Source organism: Mchenga conophoros, linkage group LG13, assembly GCF_057382185.1.
Source record: "Mchenga conophoros isolate Kocher_MC1m ecotype Shallow Benthic linkage group LG13, M_conophoros_male_GT1.1, whole genome shotgun sequence".
NCBI classification, from domain to species: Eukaryota; Metazoa; Chordata; class Actinopteri; order Cichliformes; family Cichlidae; genus Mchenga; species Mchenga conophoros.
The window spans coordinates 14,199,556-14,226,354 of record NC_140538.1 but is presented as its reverse complement, the minus strand read 5'-3'; the positions used below and the strand labels follow the sequence as shown (position 1 = coordinate 14,226,354).

Genomic DNA, 26,799 nt, shown 5'->3' with positions numbered 1-26,799 from the left:
GCAGATTCAAGCAAAAAGTAATTCCCTCCCCTTCAATAAGTTTTGACACTCATGATGTGATGCAGCGAGCCAAAACTGTCCTGTGGTCCTTCAGCAGCCACAGAGCGAGAGAGAGCTGCTGTCATTTCTAACTTTGATATGATGTGATTCAACTTTGATATGAATATGACAGTGAAAATGAACTGTCTTTTCCAGTGAAGGGGAACTGAATGTGTAATAAACACTCAGTGACAAAGTACATAAGTTGTGGTTTTGTTTTTTTTAATCTTTTAGTTTGTTTTTATATTTTAAGAATTATATATCAGCATGCCAGGGACAATGTGTCTTCTGTTATGCATTAATGCTGCATGCTATGCATCTTTTTTTTTTTTGTACTCAATTCTCAGTTGATCCCACCTGTCAACAATGATCAGCAAGCCTTTTAGTGTCATTTAACCACATAAATCTCCACTCATATTGCGCTGCTATTCAGCGGTGTCATTGATACTAAAAGGAAAAACGCCTTTTGTTGTTATTGTTGAGCTCAGCATGAGCTTTGTGAACATTGAATTCGGATACTGTCGGTTAACCGCTCCTTTGTTGCACCGGTGCATTGTTCAAGTTACTGGTTGAGAGCAAGTGCAGCATGAGAGCTGAGAATGATTTGTCTTTTTCCATGCATAAACTCATCACTCACGCTCAATTTATACAAGCATCCATCACTTATTTGTGACACATTGAATATGGTCGTGCTCGAGAGGTAATATATTTTTTTTTCCAAAGGGAAGTGCATTTTGCTGCTGAATAAAACAACTACTACAACTGCTGCCTATTATCACATAAGAAGATATACATAACGAGAATATTCTTTTGATATATTATCTAATTAAAGCATATTTTATTTTAGCCGTGTAATAAACTAGTTTTTGAATTATATATTTTTTCTCAGTACTTTGCAGCCATAAAACACTTTTTTATTATTGCTTCTAGAAAGTCATGTAAATCAGGGATATTTAAATAGCGTGTGCTTGACTGACAGTAGCTTTGCACAAAATCTTTGTTTTCCCTTTCTGCACCATATGGCATAAATCAATCTTATTCACATATGTTTATATGTTTTCATTTCAAATGGAAGCTGGGATGATGTATTTGTTTATTTTTGCTGTTTTTTTTTTATTCCAGTCCCAATCAAAGAAGTGAAAGGCAGCTAGCTATAGGCTTAGGGAGGAGATGGTTGAAACATGTGGTGGAAGATAGATTAGTGCTTTTGAGGCCATAATTGATAAATGCCCCGCAGAAATATTGGTTGAGGGTGGCACCTTGCATCTCCCTCAGAAATAGCAGCTTGGCAATTAGAGGTAAACAAAAGCTGAAGCTGTGAAAAGTGACTCCCCTGCCTCCTGGCCCAATCCCCACTCCCCTCCCCTCCAACACTAAGCCAAACAACACAACATGTTGTTTTCACCATTTTTATCAGCCATCAGCATCAATGGAAAGGATAGATTGAGTGAAGGAAATCTCATGGTAATTTTTACCCCCCATATCAAAAGCACTCAGATACGCGTAATACATGCATGTTTTTTTTTTTTTTGTGCATTATTTATTTATTTGTATTTATTGTGCAAAGTATCGCTTGCCCTGTAACACACTTTTCTATGTTTTTGTAGCCGATGCTGTGACAAGAAAAGCTGTGGAAACAGGAACGAGACTCCCTCAGACCCAGTGATCATTGACAGGTAGGCCGTGTGCAGCTTTTTCCTTTTCTGTGTTTGCGAACAGGGAATGAGTAAGTGAATGAGTGAGCGTCAGACTGACTAAATGCATGAGTGACTGAGTGGATGAGCAGGCACACGGATGAGCTAGTGAACAAATTAGTCCCCTCCCGCTGTACCAGACGGCCCAGTTGGGCTGACTTGCATCTTACAGCCCACAGTGTGGGAACTGTGGGTGACTCTGTGTGAGTGGCTGAGGGGTGTCTTTCCCAAGTACCTGTGCACTGAGGGGCGGTCACCACCTGGATAGGGTTTGTTCAGTCACAGGTGGTTCAATCACTAGAGGATCATGCTGGGAATACACCTAATTAGCTTAGGCAACTTCGCATTTATTTGGCTGGCTTCCTTTCTTTGTTTATGACAGTGATGCTTACACTGTCAATAGTTGTTTTTCATTGACTGTTTCCTTCGTTCAAGTTAGCTGTGAGCTAGGTGCCATTAAAGCTTTGTTTTAGGAGGGATAAACATTTTATGTCTGCTGTTTTGTTCTGCACCTTCAGGCTAGTTATCTGCCACTTTTATATTACCTTCATCACTTTATAAAGTGGGAGAATAAATGGCCTTCTTCCAGGCGTTGACATTTTCCCTCACACTGTGAAACTATAGGTCTTGGTCAATGTGAATATGTTTAGGTTGGTGGTACGAGGGTGTGCGCGCTTATGTGCTTATGTGTGTTCGGTGGCTATAGAGGTGAGGTAGGGGGTGTAGTTTGAGCGTCGATCTCAATGTAACTCTCACCACGTAGTAGGGAGAGACAGCAATGCTAATGTTTGACTAGCTGGAATCACTGTTTGCTTAGTGGAGAATGCCTGGTATCTGACAGAGGGGACAACTCTCTTATTAGTAATCAAATAGGGCTGAGCAGTTGTTGCTGCCACTCCACTCCAGCGGCTTCTCATGCATCAGGAAGTAGGAGCTGGCTGCCCTGGGAGCCTGGATGGATTACCAGAGCTACTGCTGTCTGAAGTCAAGCTCACAAAGACACACATGTAGATAAACGCAGATGCACACTCAGACAAGGACACAAACGCAGACAGACAGACACCCACACACACGCATGCACATCCTCAAACACACACGCGTGCTGCTTGTATGTCGTTCATGCTGTTGCTGTGGCTGAATGTATCTCAATGCAAGTACAAGAAAACTATTGAGGGTTTTTTTAGGGCATCGTAAGAGTATAGCTTTTTCCTCTTTTTTTCTCGCCGGATTGCAAGGATTTCTTAATTCATTAGTCAGGTGCATTTGTTCCTTACAATAGTGACAGCGATAGTGCAAACATTAACATATAACTTGAGACGTCTACGTCTCCTGATTTCCGCCGCTTTCATGTTTGCTTTGTGCTGCTCTGCTGCCTTTTACTGTTTAGAGTTTCGCACGCCATTGTTCTTCAATCTGCGGGACAAAACATGTAACTTAAGTACAATAAGCAAAATGAATGCATGGAGAATTAAAGTCAAGAAGAGGGGTGGGAAAAAAAGAACAGGGAAGAAAGAAGCGGATGGATATTGTAAGCTCAACTGGCTCAGGGAGGGCTCGGATTTTCATTGTGACGAGTCTGAATAGGAGTAGAGTATCCCTTTCCTTGCACAATGAGCAGCTCTGTTGAAACACAAAAGCATATGTTCCTCATTAGACCCTCCCATTGTCTCCATGTCGTAACTATGAGCCCGTCAGCTCACCCTAACAGACCCACACAGGTTCCCAGTGACTGAAGGAGGCTCGCAGAGAGGGGTGCTTGTGAAAGGTTGCAGGGTTTAGCAAGAGTTACGGACACGGCCAGAGCACACTGTAGGCTTGCTATGTAAGCTTATTTACTGCAATTACTTGACTTTTCCCGCTGTGCATATGGGTAAGCTTTTCTGTTAAAGCTTCCATGTTTTACAGCCATTTCTGTTACATCTGTCATTTTCTCATGCACATCATTACAGGCACCTGTGCTGCGGTCGCTGCTGGCAGAAACTGATTATTTCCAATTGAGTAGAACATAGTTGAGTGACATAAACCTAGAGGAGAGGTTTGATTGTTGAATCAGGCACGTCTCATCTGTCTACAATTACAGTATGAAAACCAGCTAGCACTGCCACATTTCCCAGAGAAACAGTAGCATGGCCGAACCTTAAGAAACAGATTTGGAGTGAATCATTGATGGCGTTCATTCTCTGTAACATTTTCCCAGATGGTAAGAGGGGAAAGCGCACACAGCTAGCTGGCATCTAGCAAGACATTAACTGGCATTCCCATGGATCTGGCATATCCAACGGAGTTTGGGAAACTTATCATTCCAAATGTGTCCTATTTTCCTGCGGTCAAGCCAGACATCTGTTTACCCTATTTTCTCTCAGAGTTTTGATACAGATTTTCACTCAGATTTTTGAAGAGGAAGGATTCTCTTTAAAAAAAAAAAAAAAAGTTGGTTAGATATAGGCCCAACAGCTGTCACAAAGTTTCAGCACTGCTTGGTCTTTAAATATTTCAGCACTTACATTTGATGCCCTTGCATAATTCATATTAATTTTTGGATGAAGAAAGGCCCTATTTTTGCTGCATTTGGGTGGGTTTATATGTGCTACTAAAGTTTCAGTGTCTTTTGCAAAAGTCAGTTTGTATTTTGCTCTACAAAAAAGTCGATTCACTGTTAAGAGCATGAGCACTCTTTTTCCTTTCTTCAGACATCAAACCAGAAACTAAAAAAAAAAAAAAAAGTAAGTCAGTCCGTGCTTGTTAAATAAAGGAAACAGCCACTAATTGTAGCATTGTTGCTATGATTGCATAGCTGTACACTTTGCTATGTCTCATTTATAAATCCAGCAGTGCTACAGTTGTCACATTTATAAGTTAATGGTCCTTTAAAGTAAGTGGGAGTGTAGGCTGATTTAACTGGTAATTTAAGTCTTTAGAAATATAGTGATGAGGCACCCAATATCTGATTAGATGGTTTTCCCATTTACAGTACACATATAGCCAAACATAACTCAATTTACGGTGACTCCTCTGGTTGGGTATCTGCCTTCACTCTCTTGCATATTGACTTTGTCCTCTCTTGTGTGAAAGATTAGATACATTGTTCCGGCTTACACATGGATTTTGTAATAAGACGGCACATGTTGTTGAAAGAGGAGAGAAAATGACTCATTCTGACTGTCAGGGTTCAAAGGTCACATTTTACACAGGGATCTCGAGCAATTTATGCAAGTAGCATTGAAACAGACAAGCGGCAAATGTGTGTATGAATTTGGATTTTTTTTAAGGTGTGTGAGTTTACGCTGCCATTCACCAACAGATTCTGGACCATATCTAAACATGTCAGCTTCATTTATTCCAGCGGCTACGGCCCTCCCTTTCACTTCCTGTCACAAAGGTCAAAGAGCACTGACCTTTGGAGTGCAGCCCAGCCACTGAATAATTCATGACATTGACTTGTTTTTTCCCCTTATTTTTCCCCTTGTCTCTTTCTTTCTCTCTCTTTTTTTTTTGGTCAGCACACATGGTTGTGCTGTGGGAGGCTTTTATTCATTTAGCTCATTTATAAAGGCCTCACCGCACCTGTTCGTGTGTTAATGCAATTAAATTTTTGCCTAATGTAGATTTTGCTTAGCTTTCTGTTATGTCCCTCATTAGTGAGCCTGTATTTTCTAAATGACTTTGCGTTATCGTTCATTTGTGGAACACCTACGAGGTCATTTCCCAGAGTGCACTTGACTTGTTGTCAAGTTGTTTACCAGAAACAAAAGACCGCAGCCTTAGAACGTCTCGCATGTGGTTCCCTCGGCCTTCTAAGAAACAAATCGGAAAATTTGTGCGCTCCCATCTGGTTTGTGCAAAACCGTGATTACCTCCAAAAGCTGAACAAATGCCAGTATTTATAAGGTCAGCCCTTTATGTGGAAATGTGATGTAAATGAGAATCAGCGAAAGGGGACATTAAGCAAAATTAAATTCATTGTCTCCTTTAATGTCATTTACATTTTTGGCTAAGCCCTGGACTGTCAAAGAGGATTTCTAAAACCATTTTAATTGCACATCAGCATTGGAAAAGAGGGTGTGTTTTCACTGAGCGGCTGACTTGATAACCTGCAAAGAGAAGTCTGTTTATGAAGTGCCTAAATGACATGTTTTCACTGCATCTGCAGAGGGGCAATTAAGATGGCACTCGGTAGGTAGTGTTAATCTAACACCATCCCACCATCCATAATGAAAATGATGCAGTGGATAGGGTCACTGTTGTTTTGATTTAGAGTTGATTGCTGCAGGTGTTACTTTTATTTCTCTTTTTAACATTATACCACTGAGCTGTGGGCTCTTTAGATTTTACAGTGAGTCATTTAAAGCTGTTAACATGTATAGGAAATGCTCTGTTATTATATTTACACACGCATGCAAACACCTGCAAATGTCTTAGTATTTGCGGCTTAATAAAATATCCATCTTGCTGTTGGATTTATGGCTGTGTTTGGTGTAATTCGTGTGACAGATGTGAGTTTTTCACGCCCATTGAGAAATGGGAGAATAAACTGGCCACCCCTGCCTAAGTCGACGTGATGTTTGAGTGAAGCCTGTCTCCTCCCGAGCCAGAGTAGGAAGAGCAGGAAGTGTTGAGAGTGAAAGCTGTACTTGGCAGCCCTCCTTTGGCTTGCACTTGCCGAGAAATGAAACCCAGACCCTCTCTGCAGCCCCAGAGCCAGAACCTCCTTCCCAGTGCTCCAACATCCAGGATTGGGTAATACTGTTCACTAAGCAAAACATTACCTCAAATTATACTCGCCCTGTTTTCTATTCCCTCCTCCCTCATGTCGGTTTTATCGCAGTTTGTAAATGTCAAGACACGTACAAAGACGCACAGTATAAATGATATTTTCCAAATTATGCTCACATGTTTGGGTTCACATGAGTGGCGGCTGAATGTAACGTGGTGCCTGACGTTCCCGAGGGAGACCCACCTCACTAGGGTAGGATTCCCCAGTGGCATCAGCTAATGGCAAGACTTGACAACAGCAGAGAAGCCGGGGGTGTTGTGTTTTACTAGCGCTGAGCAGGGGTGATGACTTTAACATGTGTGCAGAGAAAGACGGAGATGTTTGTGTGGCGTGTGTGCATGTGTTTTGTGTGTGTACCTGCATCTCTGAGTGTGTGCACACACTCGCGTGTGTGTGTGTGTGTGTGTGTGTGTGTGTGCTGTGCTAAAGAGAGAGGTGTGCAGTACGAAAGTGGCGCGGGCCAACAGAGCGACGGATTCGGCTCCAGCTTGACGGCAGTGAAAGACGAAACATGGTTCCACATGTGTTGAGAAAGAGCAGTCCATCTGTCCATTGAGACAACCCCTCCCCCCCTCCAACCCCACCCCCCTTCTCTTTCCCTCTTTCCTTCTCTTCCTCTCTCCTTCTCTAGCTGCCCGAACCACCCACCCCCTCCACTTTTTACTCCCCTGGTTCACTGCTGACAGAAACAAGGCCAGAGCTGGGGTGATGGGATGAATGCTGGGCCAAGAGCAACACTGGACCTTGTATACACACAGTTACACACACACACACACACACACACACACACACACACACACACACACAAGCCGAAGAGGAGTAAGAAAAGGTTATCAAAGATTTTATATTTATTTATTCACTTGTTTTTTTGTTTTTTTTTTGGTGTATGTCTTTATATGTTGTTAAAGTTTGCCATCTTTATTCGCCGACTTGTTTTTCCATAGTTTTCATGTCCAGCTGCGGAGCGATCATTTATTTTGATATTATGAGCGAAAACACTCTATCGAGATTTATTCACTGTTCCCCGACACACTGCTGCAATAAGCCACCGTGGTGAAAATCCTACATTATTGAAATTAAATCTGAGGTAAATAAAACATGCCACTCTTTCTCAAATATTTAGCAGCTCTCCTTTATAATTAAACTTTGTAGCTGTTGTGATGATGTTGTTTGGTTCCTTAAAGCATTAATGACGCAAGATCTTTGTCGAACAGCTCCCGATTCTGTGAATCACATTTAGGTCACTCAGACCTATGTGTGTGTGTTTTTTTTTCTTTTTCCTTTTTTGTGCTATTTTTTCAGTTGAAAAAGAGTCTCCTTTCTTTCTCTTGGCATGTTCTTACTCCCATTCAATCCTTATTAGGTTTCCCCTAATTGTCAAACAAACTGTTGGGTCAACCTCAGTCGTATCTGGCCGTAAAACAGCACATTAGGCCCTGGTGAGGGATATATGTGGTATTTCATTGGAGACGGAGTAATGCTGGGGTTTTATGGTTAAGTACCAGTTCACGCCCACGCCATTTGTTTCGCATTAGAGTGGAGGTTTTGTAAATCAGATCAATATGTTCGCTGAGATGTGATTCCATGTTGGGATCTCCCGAGTCGTTCTTTCCTCAAGTATTTTTCTTAGGGGACTGGTTGTCGATGCACACTCCTCTGCTCCCCCTCCCTGCCCATCCTTCCTTTTTTCCCTACCTCTGTCAGTCCCTCCCTCCACCACCGCCGCAATCTTTTTCCATTTTCTGAATGTAGCAATTTGTAGTGTGACACAGGCTAGATTAGGATGGGAAGCAGTCTGAAGATTTCATCGGACATGGTCCTGCTCCCGCTGGTGTGAGGTCACAGGACAAAGATGGGGGGAATTCAGGGATAGGGTCATCAGTTACCTCGGGGAAACGAGCTGGTCTGCTGGCTGCTCTGTTGGCCCCAGGGGTGCCTGGGATGTATCGGAGGAGAAGCCCCAGAGAAAGAACCCTGAACCAGTGTCATTTATTAAAAGTGACAAGTTATTTCTAACTATAGCTCTGTTTTTATTGTTTTACAATGCTGTCATTTGGAACAGTGCCTCTCTGTTCAGGAATCACAAACAAGTGATGAATGAACCAGGTGACCAGCTTTTTTACCATACACACATGCTCGATGCTCCTCTGCAACACACGCGCGCTGTTAAATGATATTTTGTGTCTCATTTCTGTGGTAAATTAAACAAATGTGCAGGTTTAATAAAGATCGACCCCGTGATAAGTGTACTAAAAACATTTCACCATGCACCAGATTTTCCTGCAGGACATTTGTTCAGTAAATTAATAACAGCTTACAGTATGCATCTCAGCTTGACCTCTGCATAATCAGTACCAGGAGTTCTGCAGAATATGACCACACTGTGGTGTGTGTGTGTGCACAGAGAGTAGATATTCAGCTTTTACTGTTTCAGTTGTTTTTCTATTCTGGGTTTTATTTATAAAAATCATAAAGTTCACAGTAATAATGGCATATTTTTTTAGTGTTTGACCAAAGCTCTTCATTGAGGGTCACTGAGGTACTCTGCTCCCCATCTTTTTTTTTACTGCCTGCCCCAACTGCGTTAATGATATATGACAGAAATTTCCTTGTGCTGGTTCAGTGGCAAGAAAGGTCCTGGCTAGTCTATATCAATCCATCTGACTTATGTTCCCATGTCTTGAATTACCGCTTGATGGAAACCTGCTGTGGGCTTCTCTTGCCAATTGAAATCAGATCTCCTCCACAGCCTGGTGTGATATTGATCCATATTCAACACCCAGGCTGCAGATCGATCAGTATTGATTTACAATAAAAAACACTCCTCTGCTTGTTCAGCACTGCGATCGATACTTTAAAGTAAAGGGGGGGAAAAAAATTTAAAAAGAAGAAAAACAGGGCTGTTCTTTCTACCATGCAGCGACCAGCTGGAATATATTAAAAAATATATATGAAGAGATGTTTCATTTCATTAGAGGAGTGCGAGTTTAAGTGACCAAACCTTGACCACGCCAGCAACCGGCAACCACGTCTGCAGTGAACAATGATCCTCTCCTGCTCATGTGAGACAAACCAATAAAAATGGTTTAACAGGATGACACTTCTATAAGGACTCATTTATTGAAGGAGGTGTGTCTGTTTCTGAATTAGTGGCACATCTGCACTGCAGTGGGGAGTGCTAAAACTGTCATATCAAATCTTTCAGAAAATTGAAATGGAATGCTAAAAGTGGTGGATCGCTTGAGCTTGATTTCAGCGTGTTAACACGATGACATGATTTCCTGCGGTTTGATATTAATTCATGTCTCATTCTCTATCCCACCCGCACACACACGCTGGGCCCCTGCCTTCCACACGGTCATCATTAGGACCCAATACAACACCGAACACACTGGAACAGACTAACAGGACCTATTGAGCTCCATCCAGATCCACTTTCCTCCCTGTCACATCTTAGTCCTAATCTCTCGGACTTCCTCTTCTCTGCCAAATAACTGTTCCCATCCAGCAGGTCCCAGCTTTGGCCCGGGCTGCCAACATCTGAAAGTTATTATCCCCAATCTCTGACATCCAGGAGTTTACAGTTATATAATGATGGGGAAAACCACATGTCCCCAGAGGCAGAGAACATTTTTGAGATGCCTCCCCATCTGTTTTGGGGGAGCTGCCCATTTTGGGCCAAACTCAGAATGGCAAGCAGGCAGATATTTTTTGTAATCTTTTATTTTCGACCACTGGAACAGGCCAGTCTGGGAGTCATTATATGGGGTGATAAAGCAAATCCAATTGGGTCAGGTTCCCCTCCACACAGTGCTGGTGGCACCAGCTCTCCCTGCCTCACTGCTCGTCTGACTGTGTAAGTGGTGGTTGTTTGTTTGTCCTAGGGAGGCTGGGCTGGGGACTAATGCAAGCCCCGGGGCCAGCCAGGTCGGAGGCGACGGTAAACCCGAGCTGCCTGGTGCAGCAGTGCTCCCTCGCTGCTGGCTCGGCCTTGTTTGGACTGCAGCTCCGGTTTGCTTTCTTAGAGGGAAGTTGAGCCTCCGTAATCACTGAACCTTTCGCTCGGGTGGGGAGTGTAGCTGAGACCAGAGGGAGCGATGACATAGGTCCACAGAGGCCCGGCCTGGTCCACCCCTGCTGCTCTTAGCATATTTATTTTCTCTTCTCATTGTATGGTTTAAGTCACACATATTATGTTCGGACTTTATGCACGTGCATAGGCACTCAGATGGGATAAGGTGCATAGTGCAAAGCTGTAGGCTTTGTTTTTACTAATAATGCCAGGGATTAGTGACTTGCTGACCTCAGTGTAATCTTTATTAGTCTATTAACCGCATAGTCTAGCTATGAAGCCTGATTGGAGAAGAGCCGTACTGACATACAGCTCAGGCTAGCAAGAATCACCTGCTATTCTTAAGTTGACACTATTTTAGATTATAGCTACATAAATGTATGTGTCTGCTAAAGTGTTTCAAAATTTTACAGATTTAGCTCATTTAAGACCTCCACACTGCCCCCTGGGCACCCCTCAAAAATGTTTTATTCAGCATCACCACTCTGTTCTGTTTTGTTACGTTATTGAAATGGGTTGTCGAGTCGAATAGAGTCAACCTGGTGCGCCAATCTCATTGTAGCCAGTGGAGAGTGAAAGCCATCTCTGCAGCGTAGGCTCACCAGAACACACACAGAGATTGGACAAGGGGGGCAGCGAGAGCGAGAGTGCGTCCTCCAGATGGAGATCCCAGATATGGGGGAAAATGTCCGGGCCATTTTCCAGGGTTTCCATAATGGGAATCTACCCCTTGCTTGGTTATTAAGTTGTGCACACAAGGCAGAGAGAGATGGAGAGGAGAGGAGATAAGGGCAGGCGAGACGAGAGATGGACAACCTGCGTGCCGTCACCTCTCTATTGTAAGTGTCAAGCAGACCCTGTTGGAGAAATCGCAGGTCATGTGGACAGATGATTGTCAAAGCTCCACGTTGATATAAAGCTTTGCGATTTTCTTTGAGCAGCTAAGGTGCATTAGATTTGTTTTTGTTTTTTGGGGGGGGAGAGGGAGAAAGTACGAGGTTCAGGTCAGGAAGGTCAGATCTGGGGGTCAAAGGGTCACAGCCTGTTTGGTACCTGAGTAACCTCACATGGCTAAGCCATTTCTCAAGCTCCCTGAAATGATGGCGGGGTGCAGAGAGGAGGGGTAAGTTGAAGGGGTGGGCAGGAGAGTGATCTATCAGCGGCAGCAGGAGACATGCAGACAGCATGGCAGCTACTGCAGCTAAACAGAGTGAGACAGATAGGCAGAAGTCTCTCATACGTAACACCAGGAGCTTTAAGAAGACAGCACTGAGTGTTATGGATGCTTGACATTGACCTCTTATACACAGAGTGTGTATTTATCAAGGTTGTAGGACAACGGTGTATTTGTTTGTAAATTATTTAGTTCACTGGGTGAAATGCTGTTTTCCTCACATAAAACTTGCCACTTTTGTAAGATAAGAACAATCGGTTTCTAGCCTCCCTTTTGTGCTTCTTGTCAACCTTTTTTTCTACAAGGCTTAGAATTTAGGTGATCATATTTTGAACACTGTCACTTCTATCAAGTCAAATCTACTTTAAAAAGAGGGGAGGAGAAAAAAAAAAGCTCTGAAGCTTACATTTTTCTCGAAGAGAAATATTTGTGTACAGATAGGCCTGTCATTCTGTGAAACAGCATTCATGATTCTTTTATTGGTGCTCAGCCATCACCCCCTCTCTTCCTCAGTGGAAAAAAGGCTAGTCTACAAAGTGGCTTTTTGTCGTTTGAGAGAAGTAAACTTCATCAGGTCGACGGCGAGGTGTGCTTCACATGTCACTCAGTCGAGCTCCCTCCTAATGAAATGCTGCATACAGATTTCTGCCTGCGGGCTCAGGGGGATAAGACCGTGGTAACAGAATGAAACAAACCCCTTCCCATTCCCTTCACTCACACACAAACACAGACACACATGCAAAACACACATCCGCAAACACACATTCATGCCGTCGTATACACACACACACACTCTTGCTGGAGAGCATCCATGTGAGGAGATCCAAATCTGCAATTTATTCAAATATTGATATTTCTACTTGTCAGGAGAAAGGTGCCTTGAAATTTCCTCTGAGTACTCCTGTCAAAAAAATAGCAGGAAATATGTCAGATAATTCATAAATGGAGTTCAGCGCTGCAAAGTCAGTTGGGAACAGCAAAATATATATATGCTTGTCAATGAAGAATAGGAGCAATATTACAGAGCCTGCTGCTCATTCTTCCATCATGTCAAGCAAACAGCTTTTGCAGGCCCAAGTGTATGTTTCACAGTCTGTGTGTGTATTTGTGTATATGCATGTATATTTGTATATGTCCTCGTGTACGTACATGTGTATGTATATTTATGCATGTGAATGTGTTTGTGCTTAGGCTGTGTTGTGACTCCCACTTAGATCTGTTTGTTATCTTTTTCCATCAAGACACTCCATTTCCCGCCCTGATGCAGCCAATGGGAATATGTCCTTTTTTTTCTCTCGCAGAGGTCCGTAACCGGACGCTGGCCTCCATGTGGTTTGAATTAGGGCCCCCGAAACTGTGAAGGACGCCTCGAATGACGTGAGGCACTTGCAGACCAAATTCCATTCTGCTGAATGGTGGAGAAAAGAACTCTCCGGAATCCTCCGAGATTTTTTGGCTCGGGCACGTCAGCGATTAAAACAGGGCGGAAACCAATAACTCAATGAATCATGGGGCAACGTCCCATGAAATCTTTCACTGCTCTGTCACACCCTCGTGCAAACCCGAATCAACTCAAACTCTGCTGATTAGTCGTTTTTTTTTCTTAAGTGGAAAAAAAAATAGACAAAAGTCTTGTTCTTTTCTTCTGCTCACTGAACAGAACTTCGACAGTTTGAGCAGAAAAGGCACGTCTCTCCCTTGCCTCCCTTTTTTCCTTCACCTTCGTCCCATTTTTTGACAAAGTGTGTGCTCACCGATGATGCATCGCTTGACCACGTTGTGCCAAGGCAAGACAGAATAGGACTCCACATATCTCCTGTGGTCATGTGATGCCATAGTTCATAGCAGTTGATGAGATGCAGTTTGGCACAGCTTGGGACCCATCTGGGAGATGCAGATACGCAGACATGAGAAGTATTTTACAGCAATGCATCTGCGCGCTTGAAGAGCTATTTAGCATATGCTGCTATACAAGAGAATTTGCTTTGCTGTTGCCAGCTGCAGATTAGTCCTCATTTCTCAAAAATCCGACAGAACAGCTGATCCGTAGTCACAAACAGCATTGAGTGCTGTCCAAAAACTAATACATGTTAATATTTTGCTTAACTACATCAGTGCTGTCTCCAATCATAAAATAAATCAAGGAAAAGCAAAGTGTAATTTCGGTTTTCCTCGTATCAACAATAACAGTGTCAAGCGGTGCAGTAGTGCTGCTGCCTGCACTGGCCGTTTTGTTTCTGTTAGCTCCAGCAGAAGTCAGAGCCCATGCTGCTGCTCTAACTCAAGTGGCTGATATGTTAGGCCATCTAGGGCATGGCAGGCGGTTGACAGTCCATGCAGCCTGTCTACCCACAGGACATCTCCACATAGTGTGTCCACAGTGGGGCCAGTGCTGTCATCTGGGCCCACTATGGACCACTGCTCTGCTGACAGTGAGAGGGTAAACGTTTACCACCTCAATCCCCCATTAACTCGGTGAAGGCACTTCGATCCTCTGTGAAAATAATGATATTGATTGGAGCTTGGCTCTACAAACGAAACGGTTGCAACTAAAAGAGGGATGGGCCCTTGCATTAGAATATGGGATTTTCGAGGATAAAAGAGTGTTTGGATCTTGTTATATTTTTCCTCTCCTCCATCTCCCTCAAGCTTTCCCCCCACCTCCTCGTCTCCTCTCTTTCTGCATTTTTATGTGTGTGCATGTAGTGTGAGAGCCTGTGCGTCTCCTAAGATTACCCTCCGCTATCCCCGCAATCAAACAACAAATGACAACATCATTGCTCAGGCCTTTCAAAATACAACACAAAAAGTGTGTTGTAGCTACATTAACTTGCAACAACCCCCTAATAGACCCTTGTGGGTTTTGTATCTCTCCCCCTTCTCTCTCCTCTCTTCTCTCTGCTAGGCTGTCACATATCCACCCCCCTCACAGTGTGAGCCTCCGAGCCCCGGTGGAGATCAGGAGCTCCCTGTCGGAGGTGCTTTGTCACGTAGCCCAGGGAGCGTGGAACTCACCCAGAGCTGTTGAACAAACACAAGCACAGGGGCTGTCAATAGCAGCTCCGCAAACTAATTGCCTGTCAAATGAACCACCCTCGTTAAGCTGCCCTCACACACACACACGCATATGCACACACTTGCGTGCGCTGTGACATTCATGCGCTCACACACGCATGCACACACACCCGCACACAAAGCCGATTTGATTCAAAGAGTAGTGATACCTTGTTAGAAGAAAAGACACACGAGTGGCACTTCTCTGTTTGCCGTCTTGTTTCTTCAATCGTTACCAGCGTGTGTAGTGCAGTCACCGTGAGATTGCCTTTTTGTTATTATTAAAGGGAACATAGCATTGTATAGTATAGCTGATGTAATCCGAAGGCATTCCACGCACCCTACAGTATATCAGCTGGTGTAATATTTCTGTTTTTTAAACCACTCATTAGATGGTAGCAGAGCTCCATACGCCAAATGTTATTGTTTTTGTGTTTGTTTTGCTTCTTTTTTTTTTTTTTTTCTGTAGTCATTAGGCGGTAGCAGTGGAGTGCCCAGCGCCTTGTCTGGGTGCCTGTAACAGTGCTGTCGGATTGACACAGCTGGGGAGAGCAGCTTGAGGCTGCACGCTCAGGAATACACAGGGGTGTTCAAAGCCCCTCTCTGAATCCTGATCAGAGCGCTGCCCCGGCCAACTGATGGCCTATTAAATATACATGCGCAGAGGTCAGAGCTGGAGGTCCCGGCTTCCTCCCAGCCATGTGCACTTAAGCGGAAGGGCTGGGCAACAATAAAAACCTCCTCTCTCTCCAGCGAGCTCTCCCCTGACACCCTCACCTCCAGTGTGTACGTCAAGTACAGTGCTCACCTAGCGCTATATTACAACTGCCTTTGTGAAAAGGCCAAATGATGCATTTTTTACATGGTTATTATATATTTATATTCAATAACACCAAGGACCACTCTTGTGTCTGTCTGTCTCCTGTTATTTTTCCATTGTCACTGATAAATAGCCTTGCTCACTACAAGCATACAGACAGTCGGAAGTGATTCCATATCCACGGTCTTTGTAGACTGAGACAAGGAGGTAGAGGGAAGAGCCCCGTAATGGCTAGTCATGATTAACATATTCAGAGTGACACTCTCTCTGTGTTCGTTCGTTAAGCCTGGTCTGTCTGACTAATGAAGTGGAGCGGCAGTTTATCAATTAATCCAGCGCTGAGCCATTTGTGCTGGGGATATTGCTCGTGCTGGGCGTCACAGTGATCCAGTTTGGTGCCCTTTAACCCCTGTGAGTGTCCAACAAGGCAGGACTGCGCGACAATGACAGCAAGACACACAAGTCCACAACTGGAGGTCTTCTAAACAGGATTTGTGCCTGCTGCTTGTCAGCAAAATGCAGAGGAGCGAGTGTGGATTTATTGGGTAATAGGATCATGAAAACAGATCTCTACAAACTAACAGTGGAGGTTTTCAGCATTCTCAGACTTCGCATAGATCATAGCAAACAACTTAGTGCTGTCTCTATTAAAGCAAGCCCTCCCCTGCCATTATCTTTCCCCCCACTGCTCCTTCCTCCATTTCACATTGTTTGTGTTCATTAAGACATGGGCGACCTGCCTTATCCACACATCAGACCAAGCTCTCAAGAGTAATTGCAATGGTCTCGCAGAGGATAATGTGGTTTAAACTCAGTATAGCCTGTCTATTAGGAGAGACATGATGGCAACCACAAATAATAAAGAACTATTTATTCCTCTCTCTGTGACGCTAACTAGGTAACATATCAAGCCAGCGCCGCTAAGGGTCTCTCTTACTGTCAGAAATGGCACCCTTCATCCATTCCCAGTGGCCCTCGCCTCGACATCTCTGCTCTTCATTTTCTACATGAGCTTGGTCATAAATGCACACACACCTCATATATATTTGATAGTTAATATTTATCCTCACTAGGGAAGTGCACTTTACATGTGGTAACATACGATTACCTGCAATTCTTATAGCAAAGCAACAAAATCGATATGGATATATAATTCATGACACAGAGGCTATCAGTTTTTATGGCTCTCTATCCAGGCTCATTAAAGTTTTATCGTAATTGACTGCAAGCAAGAGTTTTTAAGGCATGTTTCTCCCTCACTTTCTAACTTTAATAATTAAGTAAAGTTTAATTGGTTGTATTTTGAAGCACCTAGTGGATGATAGGAGTCTCCCAAATTCAGAAGCATGAATTATAGAGTGATATGTTATGCATTAACCTGTCAGTTAGTTCATTTGTTAAGGCAGAAAAGTATGGTCCCAACCCCCCGAATCACATCCAGAAATCGAATAACTGGCTGGGCCCTTCAAAAAATTCCTTTTTATGTCTCTCATTGCTGTGTTAATGTAGTGACATGATGCTGTCACTCAGAATGCTCCCATCAACCGCCAGCCCCGAATCGACTCCCCTGATTGGTGGTCAACTTGTTCTCTTGAAGGGAGATTGACAGACGGAAAATTGCACTCTCAGATTTCACCCTTCATTCGTTGCAGTTGTTCTTCCACTCGTCAACTCTCCGCCATGCCTGAGACAGACAGAGGCTTTATCCATTAGCTGCTGGCTTGGCGGGTGGGTGGGCAGATTGAGGCGGGATGGAGGAGGAGATGGGGGTAGGAAGACAATCCTACATTTGAGCACTCTGAGGGAAAATCAATCATGTCATCATAAGTGAGAAGTATGGATGAATTTCATCAGCTGGTTCCTGTCCTGTTCACGCCGCTGGCTTTCTGACTGGCCTGTCCCTCTGATTGGCTTTCTCAGTGACCCTTAAATCCGAAAAGGGAGAAGATTTTGAAAACACTTTAATAAGAGAAATCGGACAGCAGTTTCAGGGTTACAATTTCCCACTTTGCCTGCTGCTACACTGTGGGAAACCTCAAGTGGTTTCTCTTGACAAAGTGGTAATAGATTTACCATATGATTCTGGGCCAAACCAGCATTAGGCAGTTGTGTAAGAAAATGTTTCTCAACTATTTTCCGTCCACAGCAGATATGATGAAGTGTTACAAAGGGCACCGTCACTCTGCCACTGAAAATGTATTTTATAATTTCCCCCATCATCTCGCAAGGTCACCGATGAGCACTAAAAGCACCATAGGTACAGGGTGTGAAGCAATCAAAAATGGATGAAAATGAAGACATGGGAATCACAGATGAGAAATTGACAGCCGTTTACAGCCTTGTTGTTGATGTGAGTGACAGAGTGAGGGAGAAAGTGAGAGGGAAAGAGTGAGAAGGAGTGAGGGGGGAAAGGGAGAGTTAAAGTGGTGATAAATTTAATGGAAAAATCAAATACAAAACAAATTCATTCCTCTAAACTTGATGCTTCACTCGTTCTTTTCTTGGCCTGTGCTAAGCCTTAGAATAAACTGTCACTCCTTATCGATCGCATCTGAATTGTTACCGAGATTTCTGAAAAGTAGTCTTGACACACACCCCGCGAATAGTAATCTTGGGAGATGAGAACATCCAGAGTGAACAGCTAACACCCCTGACTTAAAATAAAAGAGGCTTTTCTTTTCTCCCCTCTTCAAATCCGAGCTAATACACTTTGGTGAATTACAAATTCAGTGATAAATATGCTCCGGTGAAAGAGGTGCCCTTACTGGATTTTATTGTCTTTGCCGGTAACTCGGAATGCCAGGGGTAGAGGGGGCGGGGTAGGGGGGGGTGGAGGCTTGCTATTTTGTCATGGGGGTTGTTTATGAACAGCAACTGAGCATGAAATGTTTGTACACGATTTGTTTGCCATTTGTGATGGAGATGACATGATCAAAAAATCAATTCACTTCACATTTGATTTCCAGCGCGCGGTTAAATGACTGCTGTCGACAGCATCCACTGAAATTCATGTATCATGGTATGGTTCATTATATTCTGATGGTGTATTAATTATGGCTATAGATAGAGAGCTCTGCTGTGAGCGGTAGCCTAGCTGCTGTGTGCCAGGGGGAGCTAGCCTGAGGAGGAAAGCTACGCTTGTATCCACTCATCCCTCAGCTGACAGGCCTGCTCCAGGAGAAAAGGATTTCTCCGGATTGAGTGCCATTTTCTCTTCTTTAACAAGGAAATTAGTGTGTAAAGGAGATCTGTCAGGATAAAGTGCAGCTTGACTGCTGCCGCCCTCCCCTCCTCTCTGTCTTCCTTTCGCGCCCTCCTCTCTCTTTTTCCTCCATCCTGTAGCTTGCTCTCCACCTCTCTCTTGCTTTCCCTCTTTCTTTCTGCCTCAATCCCGTCTTTCTTTTTCTTTTCCTTCTCCCCCACTCAATGGCTCCCTCAGGGGATCTTCCTTGAGCATTAGCAGAACACATCCAATGTCCCAGCTACATGATTTCATGATATGATTTGTACCGGGGATTTGCAATAATCCGCAAATAAAGTTGAAAGTGAATGACTCAATAAGAGACGCAGACAAGCAAAACCAAACCTTTTAAGATTTTCTTTATCTTTAATGGCATGAAAAATGAATTTGTTTTACATTAGATCACAACAATTTAGCAGTGGCCCGGGTATATTGTTTTGTCTTTGGCTTTTATGATCATGATTAATTCCCGCGCAGAAATCTCAGTGATATACAGAATACATTATTCGCTCATTTAAATGTGCAGCTCCTCTGCAGCTGCAGAAAACTCGGTAGCTCATTACACATTACCAATGTATGCCTGGGAGTTGGAGTAGGCATGTTTCTCACTTGTAGTCAAAGATGTGGTATCTGGCGCTTCAGCGGGATGTCATGAATTGACGATGCGAATAAACTCTGGTGTCATCTCCACAACACCTGCTTCATTCAACTCTTGTTAGTCCATTCGACATTAGTGAGAACTAACTTTTTTACCTTGAGTAGATGGACAGGGATGAGCCCCACTGGCACATTTTAATAAGTCTGCTTCAAAGGTGTAGGGTGTGAAAAAAAATCAAAACATCCTGGGTTAATTTGAAATGTATTCTGCATCTGTGATGGGAAACAGCCTCACAGGTAAGTAAGGGAGACAATTAGGGAATATCCGTAAGTGCAGGCGCTGCATACTAAAAAACGCAAATCACTATTTCCCCATCTGGCCCCTACTGTGCCGAGAACTGCAGCTGAGGTCCGATTTCACCCGTCAATCACGGCCTCCTCGCTGTGGGGTGTGTGTCCTGGTGAGAGAGCCTACCCCCAAGTCATTAGCACACACAGTCAAACTGTACTGAGAACTGCCCTGCACCGCTCTGCTCTGCACCACGGTTTAAATATCCCCAGCCTGTGACAGGATCAGTTTAGCGATCTGTAGGATTGATCTCCTCTTTAAAGTTTTGCCTGAGGCGACTCTAATTGGGAACGAGGCTGCCTCCCACTCCCCTCACTCCCTTAACTGTCAGTCTTGGCTTTGTTTACTGAGGACATGCCCAAACCTATTTACTCAATAATGAGGAGACGTGGTGGGGATGCTGCTGATCACATTGAGGCCCCCAGCGGGACTTCTGCATGCTGGGAAGGGCGGGAACATCAGTTTAGACTTTTTGAGCTAGTAAAAGTTAGCCTACGCCGTCACTATAATGTAGTATAGTGGATATTTTTTCATCTCTTGTTTTCTCATCTGGCGCTCATTCCTTGATTTGCAAAGCACTTGTCTACCTTTGGGAATTTATTGTTTTTTCCCTGTCATGCCATGCAGATAGCTAAAATAGAACTGCATTTAAAAGGCCTGAGCACATAAGTGGTACCATTTCAGACTTATATAGTGATCACCATATGTTTTCTGCCATCTAGAAAGGATTAAAGCAGGCCAAAAGCCCACTCGAAACATATGAGGTATCGCCTGTGTCTTACCGTGGCGGAGACTATTCATGATTGGAGTGCTCTGGCCCATTGGGCCTTTTCCCCATCTCTTGTAGTGGATTCCTTAGATTCTCTCTCTCATTTAGGTTGTTTTCATTTGCAATGAATGACAAAGGCTTTGGTGTGGATGGCGAGGCCATGGAGTCCATTGATGCCCATTGGGATTATGAATGATGAAGTGGAGAAGCTGCCGCTATCAGAGGGACACAACACTGCTCTTAATAGAAAAGCATTTAGAAAGGCAGCAGGGAGGAGGTGGTGGTGCTGGGGGCTTTCTGACACTCCACTGATAAGAGGCAGCTCTTCAGAGGTGGTAGTGTGTACAATGAAACACGCTGATGGGGATACAATGACACACATGTTGCGTCTGACAGGCGCATGATTTAGACGTGGTACTAAGAGGAAAAAACAAACAAACCCCGGACCACACAACAGAGAGTTTCATGACGTGACACCGGCGGCACAGACTTTTCTTGCGAGTCTGCCTGTGCGTGTTTCTACTTATTGGTTTGATTTGAGAGAAAACGCATTGTCATTACTCATAGCCGAACTTGACAGATTGAAGAGGGACATGGAAAGGAAGAGAGGAGTTAGTAGTGTAGTGGCACGGGAGTGAAAGAGAGATATGCAGAAAGGGAGAGCTGTCAGTTTGAGGAATGAGCTTGATAAGAGGAAGGGACTCGGCAGATGGGCAGAAGAAACCAGCAGCACACTTCTCAATTAAACATGTAAATACCAAAAGCAGGCAGCGACGGAGAAGGGAAAGTTAAATAAACACAGCACCGTGCTGTGATTACAAGCTCAAAACACCACCACCTTTGCCACTTTTTCAGTTCTTGCAACTCCAGGGAACTCTTTAATCCCGCTAAACTTCTGCTTTAACATGTTATATATTTCCTCCTTCTCCCCCCCCCCCCCCCCCTCCTTTTCGGTTTTATCACCTCCTGTGGCTAAATTGATTCATGCAGAGTCAAATTCTTTGGGAAGTTGCACGCCCACCAGGAAATCATGATATAGATCTAATTGAGCTATTCATCCATTTACTTTGCCCTTTGTTATAATTTCTCTATTTTAATATTTTTCTAATAATCTTTGTCCATTATTTTTACATACATGCCCCCCTCTCCAACTCCTCCCCCGGTGCGCACCCTGCTGCGAACTACAGGGAGTATTTTAAATACTTCTGTAGGCAGTGTCCCTGACATTAATAACAATGAGCTTGGCATAACCACAGTACATTCTTAGGGTAGATTCACAGTTTGACATTCAGTCCAGATGCTATCGCGGGAGCCTTAGTGTTTAAGACCGCAGCAAAGACAGACATCTGTCACTTGTTACCTTTGAAGTGAATAAGAGAGGGATGCAGAAAAACACAGTGGACAAAAGGCCATTCTGACCACAGACCCTCAGTGTTTACAAACGGAAAGAGAGAGTGACAGGAGAAACTCAAGATGAATGGATCACTGCTGTTGATCTCTCCTCCTCATTCCATGTGCTAAGTTATTCCGTGGCTGCTACCCCAGTGGGGGGTGTAGGGAAACAGGAAGTTGAGAGAGGCAGGCAGAGGCAGACAGAATGCCTCAAGGACTCTGGAGGAGCAGAGCTCTTCTGCCTGCATGGGAAAAAAAACTCCCTAACAACTTACTGTACACTTCTCTAACCTGAGGTACCTAACATTACAAATGTGAACATAATCCACATTTTAATGAGTAGATGATGCTATATTAAGGCAATATTTGCAATAGTGTTGATGTTGAAACAAGCACGTCTATTGCATTAGCTGTTACTTGTGTTGGGGCTAAGATTTAAAGTGTAAAGAAATGTATTTCTACAATTATTAGAACAATGGCCGTATTCATTTATCTTCTGTCATGTCTCCTTAGACCTGTTTCTATTTCAGGTTGCACGTCAAGTGAGAGCAGCTATATCTGGCTGGCAATTAAGCTGGTCCTGCCTCCCCTTGATGCTTGATTAGTCCGATTGATGGAGGAGGCCATATGTGGCGGTGTCAAAACTTGGCAGCCGGTCTCCATCCTCTCAAATGAGAGGCAGGCAATAAAGAGGCAGGCTGCCCAGAGTGGGTGCATGTATGCGAGGCCTGCAGCGCCATGATTTGGGCCCCCTGATATGTAGTATTTTCTCCGGAGGTCTTCGGGGCGCTGACCACTCCAGCCAAGTTCTCGTCGGGGCAGAGGTGGCCACCGGCTAGGCGTGTCACTGTACCGAGCCCTCTGGGGGCACAAGCTCCAGGCAAAGTGTGGGGGGTGTTGTGTGTGGGGTGGAGAGGAGTGGTAGATTGTGGGGGGGTTAGAAAGCTGAAAGATATGGCCCTCTTCCCAATCTCGCTCGGAGACAACAAAAAGGGAATGCTTGAGAAGGGGAAGCAGCGGGAGGAGAGCACAAAGACAAAGGCGCGGGCAAGGTCAGTCTAGCTAATGGGCCTGAGCCGTAGGCTGCCTGGGGCTAGGCACACTTCTGTTCTCTCTCACACACTGGGCCTTCAAAGACCCTTCAGTCCACCCCTCTCCTTCTCTCCTCTCCCTTCCCTCCATCTCTTCCACTCCTCTTTTTCTCGTTTCCCCACTTCCACTGGTGACAATTCCTCCCTTCAAAAGGTTCTGCACAGGTGCCTTTTAAGACACATTATCCACGAAACACCTCGGAAATACTCGCTTACATGCCGTATCAACAATTGTGATGTTAATGAGTGACATTTCCCCAATTAGAAATAATTTCACAAGGCCAATCCAAAATGACGGAGAAGGCGTTTTCTTTGTAAGCTAAGAAGATGCGTAATTCTCCGAGTGTATCCGCTGTCACCGGGCGTCATTAGATCCAAGGTGGGTCCCTGGAAGTGCTAAGAGGAACTGTTGGAAATGAGGAGGAGGTGGAGTGTTGTTGTCAGGTTGGCTGGCTGGCGTTGCTTGGCTCCACTCGAGGGCTCCTTTAATGTGCAGCGGAGTAGAATAAGTGAGTGGCTGTGGGCACCAGCTGAGCTCACTCTCGTCTTCGCCTGGTAGCTGAGGGGTGAGCCGCTGCCACCTGACACTGGGCACACGGCTCAGGGCTCCTCTTGGCAACGTGGCACAGCACACATGTCCCCTCATTTGGATGGAGATTCAGACACAACACACAAAAGCTTTACCCCCCCGGCCCTCCTCCTCCTCCTCCCTTCCCTCCCTCGCTCACTCACACAGTCTCTCTTTTCCCCTCCTGTTTTTTTTTCTCCCCTTCCTTTAGTTTTTGACAGCATCGTAATAATCTGGGTATCTTCTTGATCATGCCCCATGTTTTTTTTTCCCTTTCCTCCTCATCTTCTCAGAGACGAGTTTGAAATTGCCTGCGTCAGGACTTTGCTAATTAAAGTCATACTTTCAAAAATGCCATAATAACTGTTAATTAGCTTGATGCTATTTTCAGCATAATTTGCTAATTAGTGGAAAACCTGTACAGCGTTTCTCTCTAATTACAGTATGGCTCCGCACGGCGCATCTGTGCCTTGACTCCAAATGATACCATTACAAAGTCCCGTATTACGCATTCTCTCAAAACAGTTAATTGCCTCCACAGATAGTGAGATACTTCAGTCAGCTGATTTTTATGGTAATAAATGGACAGGCACAGACACAAACCACCCTGGTTCATATTTATGAAATATGAAAAAGGAAAACAACCTCCTTATGAGATGCATGGTGTTACTTTGGAATATAATCTGGCTGGTTCTGTGATGATTTTGTGCGCTCATGCGTTGAGTTGCTGAGACTTTTAATGAAGTTTGATTTATTCTTTATTATAATCTTGTGAACAAGTAAGTCATAACATTGTCATTAAAGCAAAATATGTAGCGGGTAACAGCATAAACAATATGTAAGGTAATGACAATGGCTCTGATGGATTGTACTTTCCATGTAAATACTAGAAGCAACATAATGTGGCCATGCCACAGCTTATTACTGAGAATGTAAGTACCTTGTCGTCCCGCCACTTATTTTCATGTAGCCTAGCAAGGGGAGAGAATTATGGACATGACCACAGGTTGACCCTAATACATGTGTATACCAGACACAAATTATGACTCATTAAGTGTGGTGAGGAGCATGATTGGCATGACCTCTGAACTCAGGACGTCAGCTGTGCCCATCCTCCGCTTTGCCCTGCTTTTGACAGCCACCAGTCTGACAGGGCTAGCAGCGGAGCTGGCTAATTAATGCACCACTTCAGAGACCCTTTCATTTATGGCTTCTGAAAGGCATTATTAAATTAATTAAACCACCAAGAGTTAGTCATTATGAAATCAGGAGGTTTACATGGATGACAGCGTTTATGAATTAAACATCCCCAAAGTTCCTCGCAGGAGATACCCCGAGCTGCATGCGGGTACCTAGCGCGACAGATGTTTGCCCCCCTTCTCCTCAAGCTAACCTGTATTGCAAGCGATTTAGGTCTCATTTGGGGGTTTGAAAACTAAAGGCAGGAGAGAAAGAGGTTCAGGATAGCTAATGAGCAGAGAAAGAGAGGGGAAAAGGAGGTCACTAGCTCTGTTCATCTGTAGACAGTACAGATGGTTGTTTTTTATACAATACAACAATGGCGTACATCAATTTGTTGATCGCTAATAGATAGCTACTCTCAGATGAATTGCAGACTGGAATCAGTTGTCTGTGGGCTTTAGCTGTGAACTCAACATTTATAGCCTCAAAACATTTAGAAAAGCTGTATGCTGTTTTTAACTCATCATGTGATGTGAAAACTACAAATGGTTCACGAGATAAATCCCATAAACTTGGGCTTAGCTGGAGAGCAGAGGGCAGAGATGAGTAGCTCACTCAGGAGCCTTGACGATAGACTCCTTTTCATCTGCGGACTGAGATTCACAGATTATCTCAAGAGGCTCTCTATCTCTGTCCTCGTCTCTATTTCTCTTTTTCTGTTGCACCCTCCCCTTCTCGCCCCTCGATTCAGGAAGTTTGCCAGCTACTGTCTTTGTTTACAATGCCAAGGGAAAATGTCAGAGCCGTTGAGAAAAATATCCTTAGAATCTTTTTTTTTTCATCTTCTTAATCTAACAGTTTACTGAACTTGATAAGTGTCCTATCAACATGCTAATCAAATTACTTCGGAACCAAAATTGACAGTTTTCATTAATTATACAAGATTATTCTAATTGCAATTCAAATTTATTCATTCCGAACAGAAGGTATTCAGTAATATTTTACAAAATTTGCATATTAAATGGAGGGAGTTGTGCATTATGCATGGTAATGTATGCACAGTTTCTTATTTTTAACTTCACGGCCATATGTGGTGTCGTTGTAGGAGCAGGTGAAAAGTCTAAGTGTGTTTAATTTGCTTGACAAACATTCGGCTGGAGCTTGTCAAGGGGAGTATTGTGAATGCCAATCTTTATTCCCTCTTTATTGATTACCCCAAACTCTAAACATCTGGAGGTAAATGGCACTGAGAGAGATGAACTGAATCATGGGATTAGTACCTTCAATGACTGAATCACTATCAATTACTTCAATAGCATAATTCAAGTGTACTGCATAAAAGCCACAGTACCTTGGTTTGAGCCAGGATTAATATTGCAATTTAACGTAACAATGGAAGCATGGGAATGATATGGATGGCATCCAACTTTTTTACATTGATGTCATAAAGCTAATGCCGTTATCTAAATACCAATGTATTTAATTCCTAATTTAGGCTTTGTTTGTAGAATGAAAAGGCTCAACGCATTAGGCGCATGTTTTAAAAAGGTAATGGATTCTGTGAGTAAAACAACCTTATTTATTCACTGAGACGCAAAACCCCCAATTTGCTCTTTGTTTTTATTTCCTAGAGCGGGCAGTGAAGTGCAAACAGCTTACTGGGAAGCTGTTTACTACTGTATATGACAAAGAGTGCGTGTGCATGTGTGTGCGCGCGAGCGTGTGTGTGTGTTAGTTTACGGGGAAGGGGGTGGCTCTTCCAACTCCACAGGCAAGGTCTTGTGTTGTAATGTAAGCGTAATAATTATCAAACAGCATCGGGGGCTCTGGGTATGGGCTTTAGCAGGGGGAGAGCATGTTTGATATGTAGAATCAGCTCATAGTGCATCCATAGAGGGTGACTAAATCGCACGGTTCATGGATCACATTAGTATTGCTCTGCATCCACCCTCGCACTATAGGTGATTTCCATTTAGACACACA

General features: G+C 43.9%; 1 protein-coding gene across 8 annotated transcripts in view; it reads left to right on the top strand.

Annotated features, from left to right (window-relative positions):
* The window catches only part of LOC146560965 (transcription factor COE3), a 67,022-nt gene that overhangs the window by 3,283 nt on the left and 36,940 nt on the right, over positions 1-26,799 (top strand). For all 8 annotated transcript variants that reach the window (XM_085296612.1, XM_085296609.1, XM_085296611.1 and 5 more), the window contains exon 6: positions 1,647-1,715. In XM_085296612.1, coding sequence (XP_085152738.1) covers positions 1,647-1,715 — 69 coding nt within the window. The remainder of the gene's footprint in view (positions 1-1,646; positions 1,716-26,799) is intronic.